Source organism: Schistocerca nitens, chromosome 4 (genome assembly GCF_023898315.1).
Source record: "Schistocerca nitens isolate TAMUIC-IGC-003100 chromosome 4, iqSchNite1.1, whole genome shotgun sequence".
In the NCBI taxonomy this organism is placed as follows: domain Eukaryota; kingdom Metazoa; phylum Arthropoda; class Insecta; order Orthoptera; family Acrididae; genus Schistocerca; species Schistocerca nitens.
The window spans coordinates 951,690,052-951,709,084 of NC_064617.1; the positions used below are offsets into that span (position 1 = coordinate 951,690,052).

A 19,033-nucleotide genomic window follows, 5' to 3' on the forward strand; every position below is an offset into this window, starting at 1 on the left:
GAAGCGTCGTCTCACGCGGTCTGCACGTCCAGCACGAACGCTGGTCCAACTGAGGCGCCAGGTGGAAATGGCATGGGAAGCCGTTCCACAGGACTACATCCAGCATCTCTACGATCGTCTCCATGGGAGAATAGCAGCCTGCATTGCTGCGAAAGGTGGATATACACTGTACTAGTGCCGACATTGTGCATGCTCTGTTGCCTGTGTCTATGTGCCTGTGGTTCTGTCAGTGTGATCATGTGATGTATCTGACCCCAGGAATGTGTCAATAAAGTTTCCCCTTCCTGGGACAATGAATTCACGGTGTTCTTATTTCAATTTCCAGGAGTGTACTTGTGCTAATAGAATATCTACATAAAGAAAGTGTGCCTAGATATTATCTTCCATGACAACTTGAGAAGTTAATTTATTCAGAGCCATCCAGAATATTTTCATGGACTTCTTTGTCGGAGAGTGATTTTCTTGTCAATTAGTATTCCACAACAAAGTGTAAAATGAATACTGTAATGTAAAGTTGATTTCGTGAAATACTTCTCTCATGGAACTGTTAGTGAAGAAATTCAATTCACTTACTGAAATTTTAAGTTTAAAGACAGCAATTACCTTGTTTACTTAGATGCACGTACCATTTATATTGAAGGTCGTAATACTACCTTGCTGTAAGTCGTAACCCCTCTGTGCAACCTAACTGAAATGTATCAAAATTCGCATTTGTTTGTACACTGACTGCTGAGAGTTTCGAAGATGAATAAATACATAACTTTGAGTCAGACAGCCAAAACAAACCGTTAGTTACAAGATAACGGCCAAAATTTAGTAAAATAGTTGGCGGCGATTTACTGAGATGGTGTTATACGCCCGTGTCTAATACATAGGCATATTTATAACTTGAGATGAAGTGGACTTCTTTACAGGCCAGATGTTACTCGCCATGATGGATGGAGACACGTTCACAAACATAGAATTCTGTGTCACAAGCTCTAATACTGGATGAAAGATAGCGAAAGTCGTTAACTGAACCTTTTGTACCGGACGAGAGCACAGTTTTGTTTCTCGATGGTGGGTACTAACCGCTGGTTTGCGTGTGTTTCCTTCTTTCCGGTGGTCCTGTATGTTTCAGTGGAGAGACTTCAAATAAAATTGATTCCGCCGTTTGGAACACACAACTCCCAGCCACGCTGGGGACGTTAACTGCGCAATTCCCTCCATTTTTGCTACTGATTTCGATCGACGTTCGTATAAATTGGAGCTAAGGTGCGGAAGGAGGAAAAATTAAAACCTACTGGCCAATTCAGTGGCGTGTACGCTTGCAGAAACATTTCGACATCTGTACCCGGCTTAGCCGTACTATTCGTGAAGAGAGCAGGCAATAATTCACTATCAGTCCGCAAATTTAATGGTTTATTTGAACCATCGGTACTGTAATATGATGCTAATTAGTGTAAGAAAATAAGAATTTGAGCTGGTTGCATACATATATATTTCCCATAAAACAGAGCACACAAAAGACTACATATAAATCAAATTCTGTAATCTATCGTTTGTCGTTCTATACAATGGTACCTATGTTACCTGCTTGTATAAGTTTTCTATTTTCTTCTGGTCTGGGAGAATACCGTAATCACTCCTTAGTCCGCTAAATTACTGATTGTCCTTCGGAAACGCAATTTTTTTTTAGAGGTTAATAGTATCAATTCTTTTATAGACCATATTCAGATTTTCCAATACGGCAGTAGTAGCGTAATTGATGTGTACACTTACTGCAAAAATCAAAACACCAAAAAATAATTAATGGAGAGTAATGAAATTTCGGGAACAGGTTTCTCTTAGTAAAATTTCCGTGACACAAAATGCAAGATCACAAGTTAATGTGAGCGCGAGATAAGCCATTGCAAATGTAAAATTCTGGTACATTAATAACCGGCGTAACAGCCAAACTGTTGAATACAAGCATGCAAAAGTGCGTGTATTGTGTTGTACAGGTACCAGACATCAGTTTTTGGGGTTGGGTCCCACGCATGTTACACTTGGTCGGTCATTACAGGGACGGTTAATGTTGGTTGTGGGTGACGCTGGAGTTTACGTCCGATGATGGCCCATATATACATTACTGGCCATTAATATTGCTGCACTAAGAAGAAATTCCTCCCCCCCCCCCCCCCCCCCCCATGAACCATGGACCTTGCCGTTGGTGGGGAGGCTTCCTGGCCTCAGCGATACAGATAGCCGTACCGTAGGTGCAACCACAACGGAGGGGTATCTGTTGAGAGGCCAGACAAACGTGTGGTTCCTGAAGAGGGGCAGCAGCCTTTTCAGTAGTTGCAGGGGAAACAGTCTGGATGATTGACTGATCTGGCCTTGTAACATTAACCAAAACGGCCTTGCTGTGCTGGCACTGCGTACGGCTGAAAGCAAGGGGAAACTACAGCCGTAATTTTTACCGAGGACATACAGCTTTACTGTATGATTAAATGATGATGGCGTCCTCTTGGGTAAAATATTCCGGAGGTAAAATAGTCCCCCATTCGGATCTCCGGGCGGGGACTAATCAGGAGGACGTCGTTATCAGGAGAAAGAAAACTGGCGTTCTACGGATCGGAGCGTGGAATGTCAGATCGCTTAATCGGGCAGGTAGGTTAGAAAATTTAAAAATGGAAATGGATAGGTTAAAGTTAGATATAGTGGGAATTAGTGAAGTTCGGTGGCAGGAGGAACAAGACTTTTGGTCAGGTGATTACAGGGTTATAAATACAAAATCAAATAGGGGTAATGCAGGAGTAGGTTTAATAATGAATAAAAAAATAGGAATGCTGGTTAGCTACTACAAACAGCATAGTGAACACATTATTGTGGCCAAGATAGACACAAAGCCCATGCGTACTACAGTACTACAAGTTTATATGCCAACTAGCTCTGCAGATGATGAAGAAATAGATGAAATGTATGACGAGATAAAAGAAATTATTCAGGTAGTGAAGGGAGATGAAAATTTAATAGTCATGGGTGACTGGAATTCGTCAGTAGGAAAAGGGAGAGAAGGAAACATAGTAGCTGAATATGGATTGGGGGGAAGGAATGAAAGAGGAAGCCGCCTGGTAGAATTTTGCACAGAGCATAACTTAATCATAGCTAAAACTTGGTTCAAGAATCATAAAAGAAGGTTGTATACCTGGAAGAATCCTGGAGATACTAAAAGGTATCAGATAGATTATATAACGGTAAGACAGAGATTTAGGAACCAGGTTTTAAATTGTAAGACATTTCCTGCGGCAGATGTGGATTCTGACCACAATCTATTGGTTATAAACTGCAGATTGAAAATGAAGAAACTGCAGAAAGGTGGGAATTTAAGGAGATGGGACCTGGATAAACTGAAAGAACCAGAGGTTGTAGAGAGTTTCAGGGAGAGCATAAGGGAACAATTGACAGGAATGGGGGAAAGAAATACAGTAGAAGAAGAATGGGTAGCTCTGAGGGATGAAGTAGTGAAGGCAGCGGAGGATCAAGTAGGTAAAAAGACGAGGGATAGTAGAAATCCTTGGGTATCAGAAGAAATATTGAATTTAATTTATGAAAGGAGAAAATATAAAAATGCAGTAAATGAAGCAGGCAAAAAGGAATACAAACGTCTCAAAAATGATATCGACAGGAAGTGCAAAATGGCTAAGCAGGGATGGCTAGAGGAGAAATGTAAGGATGTAGAGGCTTGTCTCACTAGGGGTAAGATAGATACTGCCTACAGGAAAATTAAAGAGACCTTTGGAGAGAAGAGAACCACTTGTATGAATATCAAAAGCTCAGATGGCAACCCAGTTCTAAACAAAGAAGGGAAGGCAGAAAGGTGGAAGGAGTATATAGAGGGTTTATACAAGGGCGATGTACTTGAGGACAGTATTATGGAAATGGAAGAGGATGTAGATGAAGTCGAAATTGGAGATAAGATACTGCGTGAAGAGTTTGACAGAGCACTGAAAGACCTGAGTCGAAACAAGGCCCCGCGAGTGGACAACATTCCATTAGAACTACTGATGGCCTCGGGAGAGCCAGTCCTGACAAAACTCTACCATCTGGTGAGCACGATGTATGAGACAGGCGAAATACCCTCAGACTTCAGGAAGAATATAATAATTCCAATCCCAAAGAAAGCAGGTGTTGACAGATGTGAAAATTACCGAACTATCAGTTTAATAAGTCACAGCTGCAAAATACTAACGCGAATTCTTTAGAGACGAATGGAAAAACTGGTAGAGGCCCACCTCGGGGAAGATCAGTTTGGATTCCGTAGAAATGTTGGAACACGTGAGGCAATACTGACCTTACGACTTATCTTAGAAGAAAGATTAAGGAAAGGCAAACCTACGATTCTAGCATTTGTAGACTTAGAGAAAGCTTTTGACAATGTTAACTGGAATACTCTCTTTCAAATTCTGAAGGTGGCAGGGGTAAAATACAGGGAGCGAAAGTCTATTTACAATTTGTACAGAAACCAGATGGCAGTTATAAGAGTCGAGGGGCATGAAAGGGAAGCAGTGGTTGGGAAAGGAGTGAGACAGGGTTGTAGCCTCTCCCCGATGTTATTCAATCTGTATATTGAGCAAGCAACAAAGGAAATAAAAGAAAAATTCGGAGTAGGTATTAAAATTCATGGAGAAGAAGTAAAAATTTTGAGGTTCGCCGATGACATTGTGATTCTGTCAGAGACAGCAAAGGACTTGGAAGAGCAGTTGAACGGAATGGACAGTGTCTTGAAAGGAGGATATAAGATGAACATCAACAAAAGCAAAACGAGGATAATGGAATGTAGTCAAATTAAGTCGGGTATGCTGAGGGAATTAGATTAGGAAATGAGACAAAGTAGTAAAGGAGTTTTGCTATTTAGGGAGTAAAATAAATGATGATGGTCGAAGTAGACAGGATATAAAATGTAGACTGACAATGGCAAGGAAAGCGTTTCTGAAGAAGAGAACTTTGTTAACATCGAGTATAGATTTAAGTGTCAGGAAGTCGTTTCTGAAAGTATTTGTATGGAGTGTAGCCATGTATGGAAGTGAAACATGGACGATAACTAGTTTGGAGAAGAAGAGAATAGAAGCTTTCGAAATGTGGTGCTACAGAAGAATGCTGAAGATAAGGTGGGTAGATCACGTAACTAATGAGGAGGTATTGAATAGGATTGGGGAGAAGAGAAGTTTGTGGCACAACTTGACTAGAAGAAGGGATCGGTTGGTAGGACATGTTTTGAGGCATCAAGGGATCACAAATTTAGCGTTGGAGGGCACCGTGGAGGGTAAAAATCGTAGAGGGAGACCAAGAGATGAATACACTAAGCAGATTCAGATGGATGTAGGTTGCAGTAGGTACTGGGAGATGAAGAAGCTTGCACAGGAAAGAGTAGCATGGAGAGCTGCATCAAACCAGTCTCAGGACTGAAGACCACAACAACAACAACAACAAGAAATTCAGATGATAAACGGGTATTCATTGGACAAATATATTATACTAGAACTGACATGTGATCACATTTTCAGGCAATTTGGGTGCATAGATTCTGAGAAATCAATACCCAGAACAACCACCTCTGGCGGTAATAACGTCCTTGATACGCCTGGGAACTGAGTCAAACACAGCTTGGATGGCGTGTACAGGTACAGCTGCCCATGCAACTTCAACACGATACCACAGTTCATCAAGAGTATTGACTGGCGTATTGTGACGAGCCAGTTGCTCGGCAACCATTGACCAGACGTTTTCAGTTGGTGAGAGATCTGGAGAATGTGCTGGCCAGGGCATCAGTCGAACATTTTCTGTATCCGGAAAGGCCCGTACAGGACCTGCAACATTCGGTCATGCATTATCCTGCTGAAATGTAGGGTTTCGCAGGGATCGAATGAAGGGTAGAGCCACGGGTCGTAACACATCTGAAATGTAACGTCCACTGTTCAAAGTGCCGTCAATGCAACCAAGAGATGACGGAGACGTGTAACCAGTGGCACCCCATACCATCATGCCGAGTGATACGCCAGGATGGCGATGACGAATACACGCTTCCAATGTGTGTTCACTGTGATGTCGCCAAACACGGATGCGACCATCATGATGCTGTAAACAGAACCTGGATTCATCCGAAAAAATGACGTTTTGCCATTCGTGCACCCAGGTTCGTCGTTGAGTACAGGCGCTCGTGTCTCTGATGCAGCGTCAAGAGTAACCGCAGCCATGGGCTCCGAGCTGATAGTCCATGCTGCTGCAAACGTCGTCGAACTGTTCGTGCAGATGGTTGTTGTCTTGCAAACGTCCCCATCTGTTGACTCAGGGCTCGAGACGTGGCGGCACGATCCGTTACAGCCATGCGGATAAGATGCCTGTAAACTCGACTGCTAGTGATGGGTGGGATCCAGCACGGCGTCCCGTATTACCCTCCTGAACCCACCGATTCCATATTCTGCTAACAGTCATTGGATCTCGATCAACGCGAGCAGCAATGTCGTGATACGATAAACCGCAATCGCGATAGCCTACAATCCGACCTTTACCAAAGTCGGAAAAGTGATGGTACGCAGTTCTCCTCCTTACACGAGGCATCACAACAACGTTTCACAAGGCAACGCCGGTCAACTGCTGTTTGTGCATGAGAAATCGTTTGGAAACTTTCCTCATGTCAGCACGTTGTAGGTGTTGTCACCAGTGCCAAACTTGTATAAATGCTCTGAAAAGCTAATCATTTGCATATCACAACATCTTCTTGCTGTCGGTTAAAATTCGCGCATATAGCACGTCATCTTCGTGGTGTAGCAATGTTAATGGCCAGTAGTATATATATATATATATATATATATATATATATATATATATATATATATAATTAGAGTGATTAGAGGCAGATATGATGATCGAGCAGGTCAGGTCAACACGATGGAGTGTGTTGGGTTGCAATAGCGGTATGTGAGCGAGCTTTATCCTGTTGGAAAACAACCCTTGGAATTCTGTTCATTAATGGCAACACAACAAATCGAATCGCCATATTGGCATACAAATTTGCAGTCAAGGTGCGTGGGATAACCACGAGAGAGCTGCTGCTATCAAATGAAATCGTGCCAAAGACAATAAACCCAAGTGTAGGTCCAGTGAGTCTAGCACACAAATAGATCGGTCACTGGCCCTCAACTGACCTCCTGCTAACTAACATACGGCCTTACTGGCACTGAGGCAGAACCGGCTTTCATCAGAAAATACGACAGACCTCCACCTTGCCCTCTAATTGCTCTCGCTTGATACCTCTGAAGTTGCAAATGGCTGTGTTCTGGGTTCAGTAGAATGCACGTTACAGGGCGTCTGGCTCGGAGCTATACTAGAATAAATGGATTTTTGGCGTTTATTGTGTCACTGTGGTACCAACAGCAGCTCAAATTGCTGCTGCAGATGCAGTACTATGCGCCGGAACCAAGGGCTGAGCAGGATGGTCTTCCCTCTCGCTAGTGCCATATGGTCTTCCGGAGGCTGGTTCCCTTGACCAACGCTGCCAGCAGTCACGTACAGTGGCTACTCTGCAGCCAAGTCTTTGTACAATTGCACGGAAAGAACATCCAGCTTCTCTCAGCCGAATTACATAACCTCGTTGAAACTCCGAAGGGTGTAGATCAGGGCTTAACAACTGGCCGGTTTTGAGCGCGATTACTCGCGTCTGCTCAGGCGCGTGCTCGCGAGCAGGTGCATGGTCGCGGAGTAGGGAGGGAGGGGAGGGAGGGGAAATGCGCGCGCACGTTTGAATAGGGCCGCTGCGTGCCTATTGAATTAGCGCCGACTGTGTAACGTTTAAAGTACTGCGATCAGCTCTAACAGTCACTTCGCTTGTTAAGAATCATGTCAAGTCGCCGTTGTGTAACCCCAACCATGCTTTCGCAGTTCAACCCCCATTGGGAAGAATTTTATCTGTTTACAGAAAAAGATGGTGTTGCAAAATGTTTAGTATGTCACAAAACGCTGAATTCTTTTACGAAATTTAATTTGCAGCGACATTATATGTCGTACCACGCGAAAGACTTTGGACGTGGGAAATGTGATGGACCAGATCGTGCACAGGAAGCTATTAAACTTTAAAGGAAGCTATTCGAAGAAGATCTGGACGACGAAGAAAAATCAAAAGGCAGCTCTCAGAGTGAGTTACAAAATTGCTTTGCTCTTAGCAAAATCCCTGCGCCCCTTCACTGATGGCGATTTAATAAAATAATGTTTGGTAGTTGCAGCGGAACAAGTGTGTCCATCTCAAGTTGAACATTTTCGGATTGTGCCATTATCTAACATGACCATTATGCGTCGCATACAGGACATGACAGACGACGTCCAGAGCCAGCTTGCAAATATCTGTAAAGATTTTATGACGTATTCTCTAGCTCTGGACGAAAGTGTTGATATTACTGGAACAGCGCAGCTTGCCATACTTATTAGAGGTGTTAATACAGATCTTCAGGTGGGGGAGGAGCTCCTCGATGTAGTAGCCATGAAGAACACTCCAACCGGAGGTGATATTTTAAGTAGTGTTGAAGAAAGTGTTGAAAATATAGGATTGTCGTGGAATTCTTTAGTTTCAGTGTCTACAGATGGTAGAGGCACACACTAAGCTAATAAAATTATGTGGCACGTGTACATTCTCCTTTATTTGTTTCATTTGTCGCAGTTATAATTCATGAGTGGTATCCCTGAAGGTAGCCGCGGATTTACATTGACTGGCGGCAGCTGTTGTGTACCCCAAATGACTCTCCCCGCTCTCCGCTCTGGTCCGGTAGTGGGGGTAGCATGCTCGCGCTGCTCCGTGCTCGCGCCTTGCTGCTCACAGCTTGCTCCGCGAGCACGTATGTTGTGAAGCCCTGGTGTAGATAATGCTGTATTTGTCACTTCAGTGGCATTTTTGACATCAACTCACCATGTCAGGGGGCTAACGTTCACAACCGTGTACTTAGATCTGCATCCTCGAAGTGGCACTACAACCACCACTATGAAGTGACTGGTGCGTAACTGCAATAGACATCATATTTAAGGTGCAGAAACACGCCTAACAACTTTCGTTTACGTTGCACAAGTCCTTGGTGGTGCAATCTTTTTCCGTCATTGTATGTGGAACAGCATGCGTAGTGTGTTATCACCGCATGTCATATGATACCTTATTGAGTAGGGGTTACGACTATCTTAGTGATATGGAAATGGGTTTGCTTAATAAGATAAAATTTTTGTTGAAATTTAATAACTGTGTTACTGAAGTAACACACGCAGACTCAGATGACGATTATATCACGTTAGACAGTGGAAGTTACTTGGTATGTTATCACAAACACAGAAGAAATTTTGTATTTCCGCTGAGGTCACTATCCATAACATAAACGATGATTCTAAGTTCCTAATTTGAAATAATAATTATCATAAAATGTTTCTGCGCATAAAGTTAGAGACACTCAGTCACCATAAATGTGCGAGCACAAACTCCTCTACAGTTGTATGAAAATAATTTAAGTAATTGGATACCTATATCTTTTTTATCCTAGAACTTGCTTTCGTCAGATTAATAGCAGTAAGTTCCTTAGTAAAGTGTTGACAAACGGTAGCGAAAGTTAAGCATAAATTCCCACCAATATATGCACGGTCAGACGAATTGAATATTCTCCTCCACACACACACACACACACACATATTCAAGAAAAAAATGATGACCACATGCGTATAACAGCAAACCAAGAGAACTGCGTGGAAGAACTACGACACAATTTGGTACTTGAGGGGAAAGAGGTCTCCGGACATATTTATTATTTTTTATTTCTTCTCCAGAGGGAAACAGTAAAACGCTCCATTTTTTATTTCCCCAGAGGACATAAGTATCTCCATCTCCGCAATATAAGTGACACAGTGCTATCCTCATCGCCAGCCATGCATACTGTCCTGCCAGGCAACACATTTGCCAAAACAGTATTTTTTAAACATACACAACTTTAATTGTAATAGATCGATACTACTGTCACAAATTATTCAGCGTACTCTGGTGAATTTATCAACAGCTTTTTTCGATAAATGGACTAAATATTAAGCTTTAGTAACATGTAGTCCGCTTTAATACAGTATCAGCCAAATCAGTACTGTACTTTCTTATTTATGCTGGTTAACACATGCTCTTTCACATTTTACATTATCCATTCGAAGTCATACAAAATTGGATGTTTTTCTTATCTTCCTAGTGTTACTGCGTCATTTTGTGTATTTTGCAGCTTCACAGTATTTGCAATAGCATACCTATGACTGACATTTTTCAGCATGCTTTGTATCACGAACACTTTGACATTGTTTATCATCAGTTCTATGAGGCACATATAATGCTAGCCGAGCTCGTTGCTTTCTCTTAAATTCCGTAATGAATAAAACATGTTAAACATACCGTTCCAGAAAAAAAGTATAGTGTCATTGTAGGATGTCGTAGTAATCATAGGCATTGTCTCGACTGTTGGAGGCAAGTCTTCAGTAGGATTATTAAGTTTTGTATTCAGATGGTTACACGCAAATCTCTTATTCTGCGTACGGAAAACACGACGTAGAACTCGATCTATCCACAATGTGCTGTAACTACTCCAATAAGAGATGCCACTTTTGTACTGGTATGTAGATTTCTTGATCCATACTTTGAAAAGCATTGGGAATAGTCTGAATAAGAGTTCTGCAAGAGAATCAAACAGTAGGAACTCGTAAACAAAAGGAAAGAATATTCCATTGTCAAGTATTCTTTCTTCGGTATTTTCACCTCAAGTATTTCAGAATTGCTACTGGGCCTGCTGAGATAAATTTAGCTAGTTTAGAATCTACACTGGTTGACTGTTCCATCGGTTCTTGGTAGAACCTTTTATACATTATGAATGAAGCACACAGAACACAATTGTAATATTCTACAATATTTATTATTTGTTACACGAACCGGTTTCCGGCTGTCACGCCATCATCAAGTACAATGACCTCATTTTATGCGCGCAATACTGTTGGACATTTTTTGCCCATTGGTAAAGACAGCTCTCGAGCTTTGGAAAAGCGTGAAATATATATAATTACTTGTATTTGTGGCAAATTCTATACAGGTCAGTCTGGTGGAGCAATATCTACCAGCTTGAAGGAACATCACAGAAGATGGAAATTTAGAAAAGGAGACTCTACTTTTGCACACCACCTGCTTAAAGACGAACATAATTACAAAGTGAAACAAAAAGTATTGCATCACATCCATTAAGGAAGGATGACGAACTGTCTTGAAATAATGGAAATTAATAAACACATGTCCACCAGCCCAAGCTTTGTACTGAATGACCAGACACAGTTCCTTTACTCGCCACTTATAACTGCAGACACTATTCGTAATCCCATCCAGACCGTGCTGTGAATGACCCCTCTACTCACATGTACCATTTCCTCTATTTCAGTTACTGGAATTTCTCCTGTTGTGGCAAAAAAATTACTTTGTATAATCATAACTGCTTCACTCATCTGATTAATATCACTTTTATATATTATCTGGTTTTAATGTAGGACCCATTAAAGACAAAATTATTTTGTTCAGCCACAACTTTGGAGTATGTCACCATTATTTATTGTTCACTTATTTTCATTCATGTACAACTGCTGTATTTTGTCTATAGTTCATTAGTTAATGTGTTACATATATTCTTTTCTTTAAATAATCTTACATCCCGTTTACAGCGAAAGAATTCCTCTAGTCTTATTCCTAATTCTAACATTAACATTTTTCATCTTTGGAAATGTAGATACTCAGGACATGCACTAGTTTAAAATCGTTGATCCCTCAAAATTTCACTAGACCACATACTTTTCCTTGTACTTGACGATGGCGTAACAGCCGAAAACCGGTTCGTGTAACAAATAATAAATATTGTAAAATATTACACCAGTGTTGTTTGTGTTTCATTTATAGTGTAGTAGATCGCCCTTTTCTTTCAGTTGCGATGAAATCTAATGTCAGCCGAACCAAAAGCTTTCTCAAGATGAATCAGTCCCAGGCCACGAGGTAACTGATACTCACTCATTCACTTTATAATACTTATACTCTTACAAATTGTTTATTAAACGTTAGTACTGTCGCTCTTCATATTCTTAGGTGTGGCTTAGGGTTTCGTTGTACACTAAAGGCTGCAAGTGGAGGATTATGAACTTCAATCTACACACATCAAAAAAAGTTTTGTATCGCCTCGATTCCGAGTTTTCCGGAATCTGTACAGAAAATTGGAATAGAGATCAACATAAACATCATTTCCACCCTTTTTATTACTCATGAAAACCACACACTGCATATTGTACCACCATACAGCGAGACTTTCAGAGGTTGTGGTCCAGATTTCTGTACACACCGATCTCTCTAATATTCAGTAACACGTCCCCTTGGACTGATGCATGCATGTATTCGTTATGGCATCCTATCCACAAACTCATCAAGGCACTGCTGGTGCAGATCGTCCCATTCATCAACGGCGATTCGGCGTAGTTTCCTCAGAGCGTTTGGTTGGTGACGTCGTCCATAAACAGCCCTTTTCAATTCATCACTGACGTCTTCGATACGGTTCATGTCTGGAGAACATGTTAGCCACTCTAGTCGAGCGATGTCGTTATCTTGAAGGAATTTGTTCACAAGATGTGCACGATGGGGTGCGAATTGTCCTCCGTGAAGACGAATGCTTCGCCAATATGCTGCCGATATGGTTGCACTATCGGTCGGAGGATGGCATTCATGTATCGTACAGCCGTTACAGCGCGTTCCACGACCACCAGCGCCTCACATAATGCCACCTCAAAACAGCAGGGTAACATCACCTTGCTGCACTCTGTGGACAGTGTGTCTAAGGCGTTCAGCCTGACCGGGTTGCCTCAAAACACGTCTGCGACGATTGTCTGGTTAAAGGCAAATGCGACAGTCATCGGTGAAGAGAACGTGATGCCAATCCTGAGCGGTCCATTCGGCATGTTGTTGTGCCCATCTGTACCGTGCTGCATTGTGTCGTGGTTGCAAAGATGGACCTCGCCACGGACGTCGGGAGTGAAGTTGCGCATTATGCAGCCTATTGCGCACAGTTTGAGTCGTAACACGACGTCCTGCGGCTGCACGAAAAGCATTATTCAACATGGTGGCGTTGCTGTCAGGGTTCCTCCGATTCATAGCCGCGCGGGATTAGCCGAGCGGTCTTAGGCGCTGTAGTCATGGACTGTGCGGCTGGTCCCGGTGGAGGTTCGAATCCTCCCTCGGCCATGTGTGTGTGAGTTTGTCCTTAGGATAATTTAGGTTAAGTAGTGTGTAAGCTTAGGGACTGGTGACCTTAGCAGTTAAGTCCCATAATCTTTCACACACATTTGTTCCTACGATCCATAATCCGCAGGTATCGCTCATCCACTGTAGTAGTAGCCCTTGGGCGGCCTGAGCGAGGCATGTCATCGACAGTTCCTGTCCCTGTCCGAACAACAATGCCTTGGTTCACTCCGAGACGCCTGGATACTTCCCTTGTTGAGAGCCCTTCCTGGCACAAAGTAACAATGCGAACGCGATCGAACCGCGGTATTGACCGTCTAGGCATGGTTGAACTACAGACAACACGAGCCGTGTACCTCCTTCCTGGTGGAACGAGTGGTACTGATTGGATGTCGGACCCTCTACATCTGCTAGGCGCTGCTCATGCATGGTTGTTTGCATCTTTGGGCGGGTTTTGTGATATCTCTGAACAGTCAAAGGGACTGTGTCAGTGATACAATATCCACAGTCAACGTCCGTCTTCAGGAGTTCTGGGAACCAGGATGATGCAAAACTTTTTTTGATGTGTGTATTTATCAGCTACATCGAGTTATGAAAAATTTGTTTAACCAACATATATTGTAACATCCACGAGATAAATTTTAGCTACAGTGTGACGAGAGGAAATTATGCCTGTAACAGCTATAAACATTATCTATTCGACATATGAAAAAATAGTGAAAACGATGATAAATATTAATTATTTATATAATATTCTAAGATGTAATTGGACATATCGATGTGTATCATACAAAGACAATGATAAATTCTTTTTATGATCTGCGTTTGTCTTCCTTTGTTTTTACCTTTTGTTGGTTGGCTTTTGTAGGCTGCAGACGCATATCAAACTGAGGTCTGTTAAGGAACTGTAATTTTTTGTTAATTATTACTTGAAAATAGAGCTCAATATTATTATAAATATGATTGAATAATTATTTGTAACTTTACTTCCTCTCTCAGTAAGCATTATCTGTGTTAATTATTTCTTTCCGCTGCAAGGAGAGCAGACATTGATGATAGCGATTTGTATCGCGGTTTTGTCTGTGTTTTCCTTAGAAACAAATCAAATGTTTGCTTGATGAAGTCTAAATAGTGCACAATACGAAAGTAGAGTTTATAGAGTTTAATAAGCATTTTGAATAACTTACTTATTTGGTCTAACAATAGAAAGTCTCTATCAATTGTCTGCTGCCATCTTAACAATTATCTCAGCGGCAAATTCAAATTACGCAACTCTGCAGGCATAAATGCCGAACGTAATACAAATGTGTAAAAATAAATGTGCACCGGTGGTCCCGAACTCATTTTCATGAAAATGATTCGAATCAGATTGGTTCTTTAAAAGGAGTGCTCATAGGACGATCCTTATAACAAACTTTTCTAGCTGATGTATGGAGCCGAAATTAATTACGCACGAGTTGCGAAGAATATTGTTTCAGGTAACATACGTCAGTGTTGTGCGCGGCTGATATTCGGTGGTTTTAATGATCATTTTGCTGAAGATAACTGTTTCCATCATAATCAATAGTTGTATAGAATTTGTTGTATGAACTGTGATTTAGTGACACACAACTTACAGACAACACTTTAACACAACGTTAACTTGGAGTTCTTTAGCAACTTGACCAAATCTTTAGCCGGGAGAAAATTTATTTAGTAATTACTCAGTGTAATAAAATAAGATTATCATTTTCATTTACAAATTAGTTAAATACCAAACCACTGAATAAAACAGCGAACGCCACAATATGCAGATTACCCACAAATATTTTATCAATGTATATGAACGTTAAGACAAGAGAACGCTGTAAGTTAATGTTTATGATAAGCTAGGCCAACAATTACTGAACTGTAAAACTTCAAAGGGTAAGTAGTACGAGGACGTGCTGAAAAATAGTGCCTTCGAATTTTTCATATGAAAACTCTTAAAGATTTATAAATAAAACTAATTGTTAACATTCTATATCTTTATTCTTCACGTCTATATATTTATTTTTCAACATAGTCATCCTGACGACAAACTCGTTTCTCCCAAAGAGAGACCAGTTTGTCAACACACAGTGACTGACTTTGTTGAAGGAACTGCAACTTCGCTCCAACACTATCAAAATGTTCAAATATGTGTGAATTCCTAAGGGATCAAACTGCTGAGGTCATTGGTCCCTAGACTTACACACTAGTTAAAGTAACTTAAATTAACTTATGCTAAGAGCAACACACACACACACACACCCATGCCCGAGGGAGGATTCGAACCTCCGGCGGGAGGGGCCACTCAAACCGTGACATGACGCCTCAAACCGCTCGGCCACTCAGCGCGGCTCCAACACTATCAAAGTGAAGTCCTAGACGGTCTTCTTTACGTTGTGGGAACACATGAAAATTTGATGTGGCGATGTCTGGGCTGTATGGAGGATGGTCGATGTCAGTGAACGCAAGGCGTTGTATTGTTGCAGATATCGCAGCTATTGTGTGTGGTGTGGCAATTTCTTGCTGAAGGAGAGGAGGTTCCACGTGTGAACGAACTCTTCGAATTCGAAACTCGATTACAGAACACTTTCTTCACGCAGCGACATACACTCCTGGAAATTGAAATAAGAACACCGTGAATTCATTGTCCCAGGAAGGGGAAACTTTATTGACACATTCCTGGGGTCAGATACATCACATGATCACACTGACAGAACCACAGGCACATAGACACAGGCAACAGAGCATGCACAATGTCGGCACTAGTACAGTGTATATCCACCTTTCGCAGCAATGCAGGCTGCTATTCTCCCATGGAGACGATCGTAGAGATGCTGGATGTAGTCCTGTGGAACGGCTTGCCATGCCATTTCCACCTGGCGCATCAGTTGGACCAGCGTTCGTGCTGGACGTGCAGACCGCGTGAGACTTCGCTTCATGCAGTCCCAAACATGCTCAATGGGGGACAGATCCGGAGATCTTGCTGGCCAGGGTAGTTGACTTACACCTTCTAGAGCACGTTGGGTGGCACGGGATACATGCGGACGTGCATTGTCCTGTTGGAACAGCAAGTTCCCTTGCCGGTCTAGGAATGGTAGAACGATGGGTTCGATGACGGTTTGGATGTACCGTGCACTATTCAGTGTCCCCTCGACGATCACCAGTGGTGTACGGCCAGTGTAGGAGATCGCTCCCCACACCATGATGCCGGGTGTTGGCCCTGTGTGCCTCGGTCGTGTGCAGTCCTGATTGTGGCGCTCACCTGCACGGCGCCAAACACGCATACGACCATCATTGGCACCAAGGCAGAAGCGACTCTCATCGCTGAAGACGACACGTCTCCATTCGTCCCTCCATTCACGCCTGTCGCGACACCACTGGAGGCGGGCTGCACGATGTTGGGGCGTGAGCGGAAGACGGCCTAACGGTGTGCGGGACCGTAGCCCAGCTTCATGGAGACGGTTGCGAATGGTCCTCGCCGATTCCCCAGGAGAAACAGTGTCCCTAATTTGCTGGGAAGTGGCGGTGCGGTCCCCTACGGCACTGCGTAGGATCCTACGGCCTTGGGGTGCATCCGTGCGTCGCTGCGGTCCGGTCCCAGGTCGACGGGCACGTGCACCTTCCGCCGACCACTGGCGACAACATCGATGTACTGTGGAGACCTCACGCCCCACGTGTTGAGCAATTCGGCGGTACGTCCACCCGGCCTCCCGCATGCCCACTATACGCCCTCGCTCAAAGTCCGTCAACTGCACATACGGTTCACGTCCACGCTGTCGTGGCATGCTACCAGTGTTAAAGACTGCGATGGAGCTCCGTATGCCACGGCAATCTGGCTGACACTGACGGCGGCGGTGCACAAATGCTGCGCAGCTAGCGCCATTCGACGGCCAACACCGCGGTTCCTGGTGTGTCCGCTGTGCCGTGCGTGTGATCATTGCTTGTACAGCCCTCTCGCAGTGTCCGGAGCAAGTATGGTGGGTCTGACACACCGGTGTCAATGTGTTCTTTTTTCCATTTCCAGGAGTGTATATTTGTCCAATGAATATCCGGTTATCATCTGAAATTCTTCTTGGTGTATCAGTTTTAACGGCCAGTAGTGTATTGGACATGGTACAGCCTACAGTGCTGTGCTAGGCAGCCTGGAGAGGTGAGCGCAGTGGCGGGCTACTTACGAGAAGACCCATCTGAGGCGCTCGTGCAGCGTGCCCTTCATGACGACGGACAGGCCCAGCATGAGGTCGCCGAAGGTGACGGTCCCCGTGTGGCTGCGGTCCAGTGCGGCGAACACGTAGTGCGCGTACTGGCTGGAGTCTGGAACACAGGGGCGCACAACACGGTGCTCATCAGGCAGCGGCGGTGGCGGCGGACGCCGCTCTGCTCGACGCGCTGCGCGATCGACTGGTGCTGCCCGAAACCCGAATTCCCTCCAGGGAACCAACATGTTCACCTGCACGTGCACTGCGAGCAAGTCTCGTCGACACAGGCGTCGCTACAAAAGCTGAGCGGAGCGCAGTTATAACAGCTACGGAACAGAAGTGTAAGTAAAAGCGGCTATAAAGATGAAGGTGAGACAAGGGTAATGAAACGTAGTCGAGCAAAATCAGGTGACGTGGGAGAATGTAGGTTAGGAAATCCAACACTCAGACATGGTAATTGGATGTCTCTATAGGCACCCTGGCTCAGCAGCTGTTGTGGCTGAGCACCTGATGGACAATTTGGAAAATCCAGAATGAGATTTTCACTCTGCAGCGGAGTGTGCGCTGATATGCAACTTCCTGGCAATTTAAAACTGTGTGCCCGACCGAGACTCGAACTCGGGACCTTTGCCTTTCGCGGGCAAGTGCTCTACCATCTGAGCTACCAAAGCACGACTCACGCCCGCTCCTCACAGCTTTACTTCTGCCAGTATCTCGTCTCCTACCTTCCAAACTTTACAGAAGCTCTCCTGCGAACCTTGCAGAACTAGCACTCCTGAAAGAAAGGATATCGCGGAGACAGAGCTTCTATAAAGTTTGGAAGGTAGGAGACGAGATACTGGCAGAAGTAAAGCTGTGAGTACCGGGCGTGAATCGTGCTTCGGTAGCTCAGATGGTAGAGCACTTGCCCGCGAAAGGCAAAGGTCCCGAGTTCGATTCTCGGTCGGGCACACAGTTTTAATCTGGCAGGAAGTTTCAATTTGGAAAATATTTCGAGTAGATTTCCCCACCATGTTATAGTTCTGGGTGGAGATTTTAATTTTCCGGATGTAGACTGGGACACTCAAACGTTCATAACGGGTGGCAGGAACAAAGAATCCAGTGAAATTTTTTAAGTGCTTTATCTGAAAACTACCTTGAGCAGTTAAATAGAGAACAGACTCGTAGCGATAACATATCAGACCTTCTGGTCAGCTGGACGGGGTGGCCGACCGGTTCTAGGCTCTACAGTCTCGAACCGCGCCACCGCTACGGTCGCAGGTTCGAATCCTGCCTCGGGCATGGATGTGTGTGCTGTCCTTAGGTTAGTTACGCTTAAGTAGTTCTAGGGGACTGATGACCTCAGTAGTGAAGTCCCATAGTGCTCAGAGCCATTTGAACCATTTGAACCTTCTGGTGACAAACAGACCCGAACTATTTGAAACAGTTGACGCAGAACAGGGAATCAGCGATCATAAAGCGGTTACTGCATCGATGATTTCAGCCGTAAATAGAAATATTAAGAAAGGTAGCAAGATTTTTCTGTTTAGCAAAAGTGACAAAAAGCAGA

At 43.6% G+C, this 19,033-nt stretch overlaps 1 protein-coding gene across 1 annotated transcript in view; it reads right to left on the reverse strand.

Moving 5' to 3' along the window:
* The window catches only part of LOC126252715 (Kv channel-interacting protein 4-like), a 132,364-nt gene that overhangs the window by 70,567 nt on the left and 42,764 nt on the right, over positions 1 to 19,033 (reverse strand). The window contains exon 3 of the mRNA XM_049953616.1: positions 17,461 to 17,599. Coding sequence (XP_049809573.1) covers positions 17,461 to 17,599 — 139 coding nt within the window. The remainder of the gene's footprint in view (positions 1 to 17,460; positions 17,600 to 19,033) is intronic.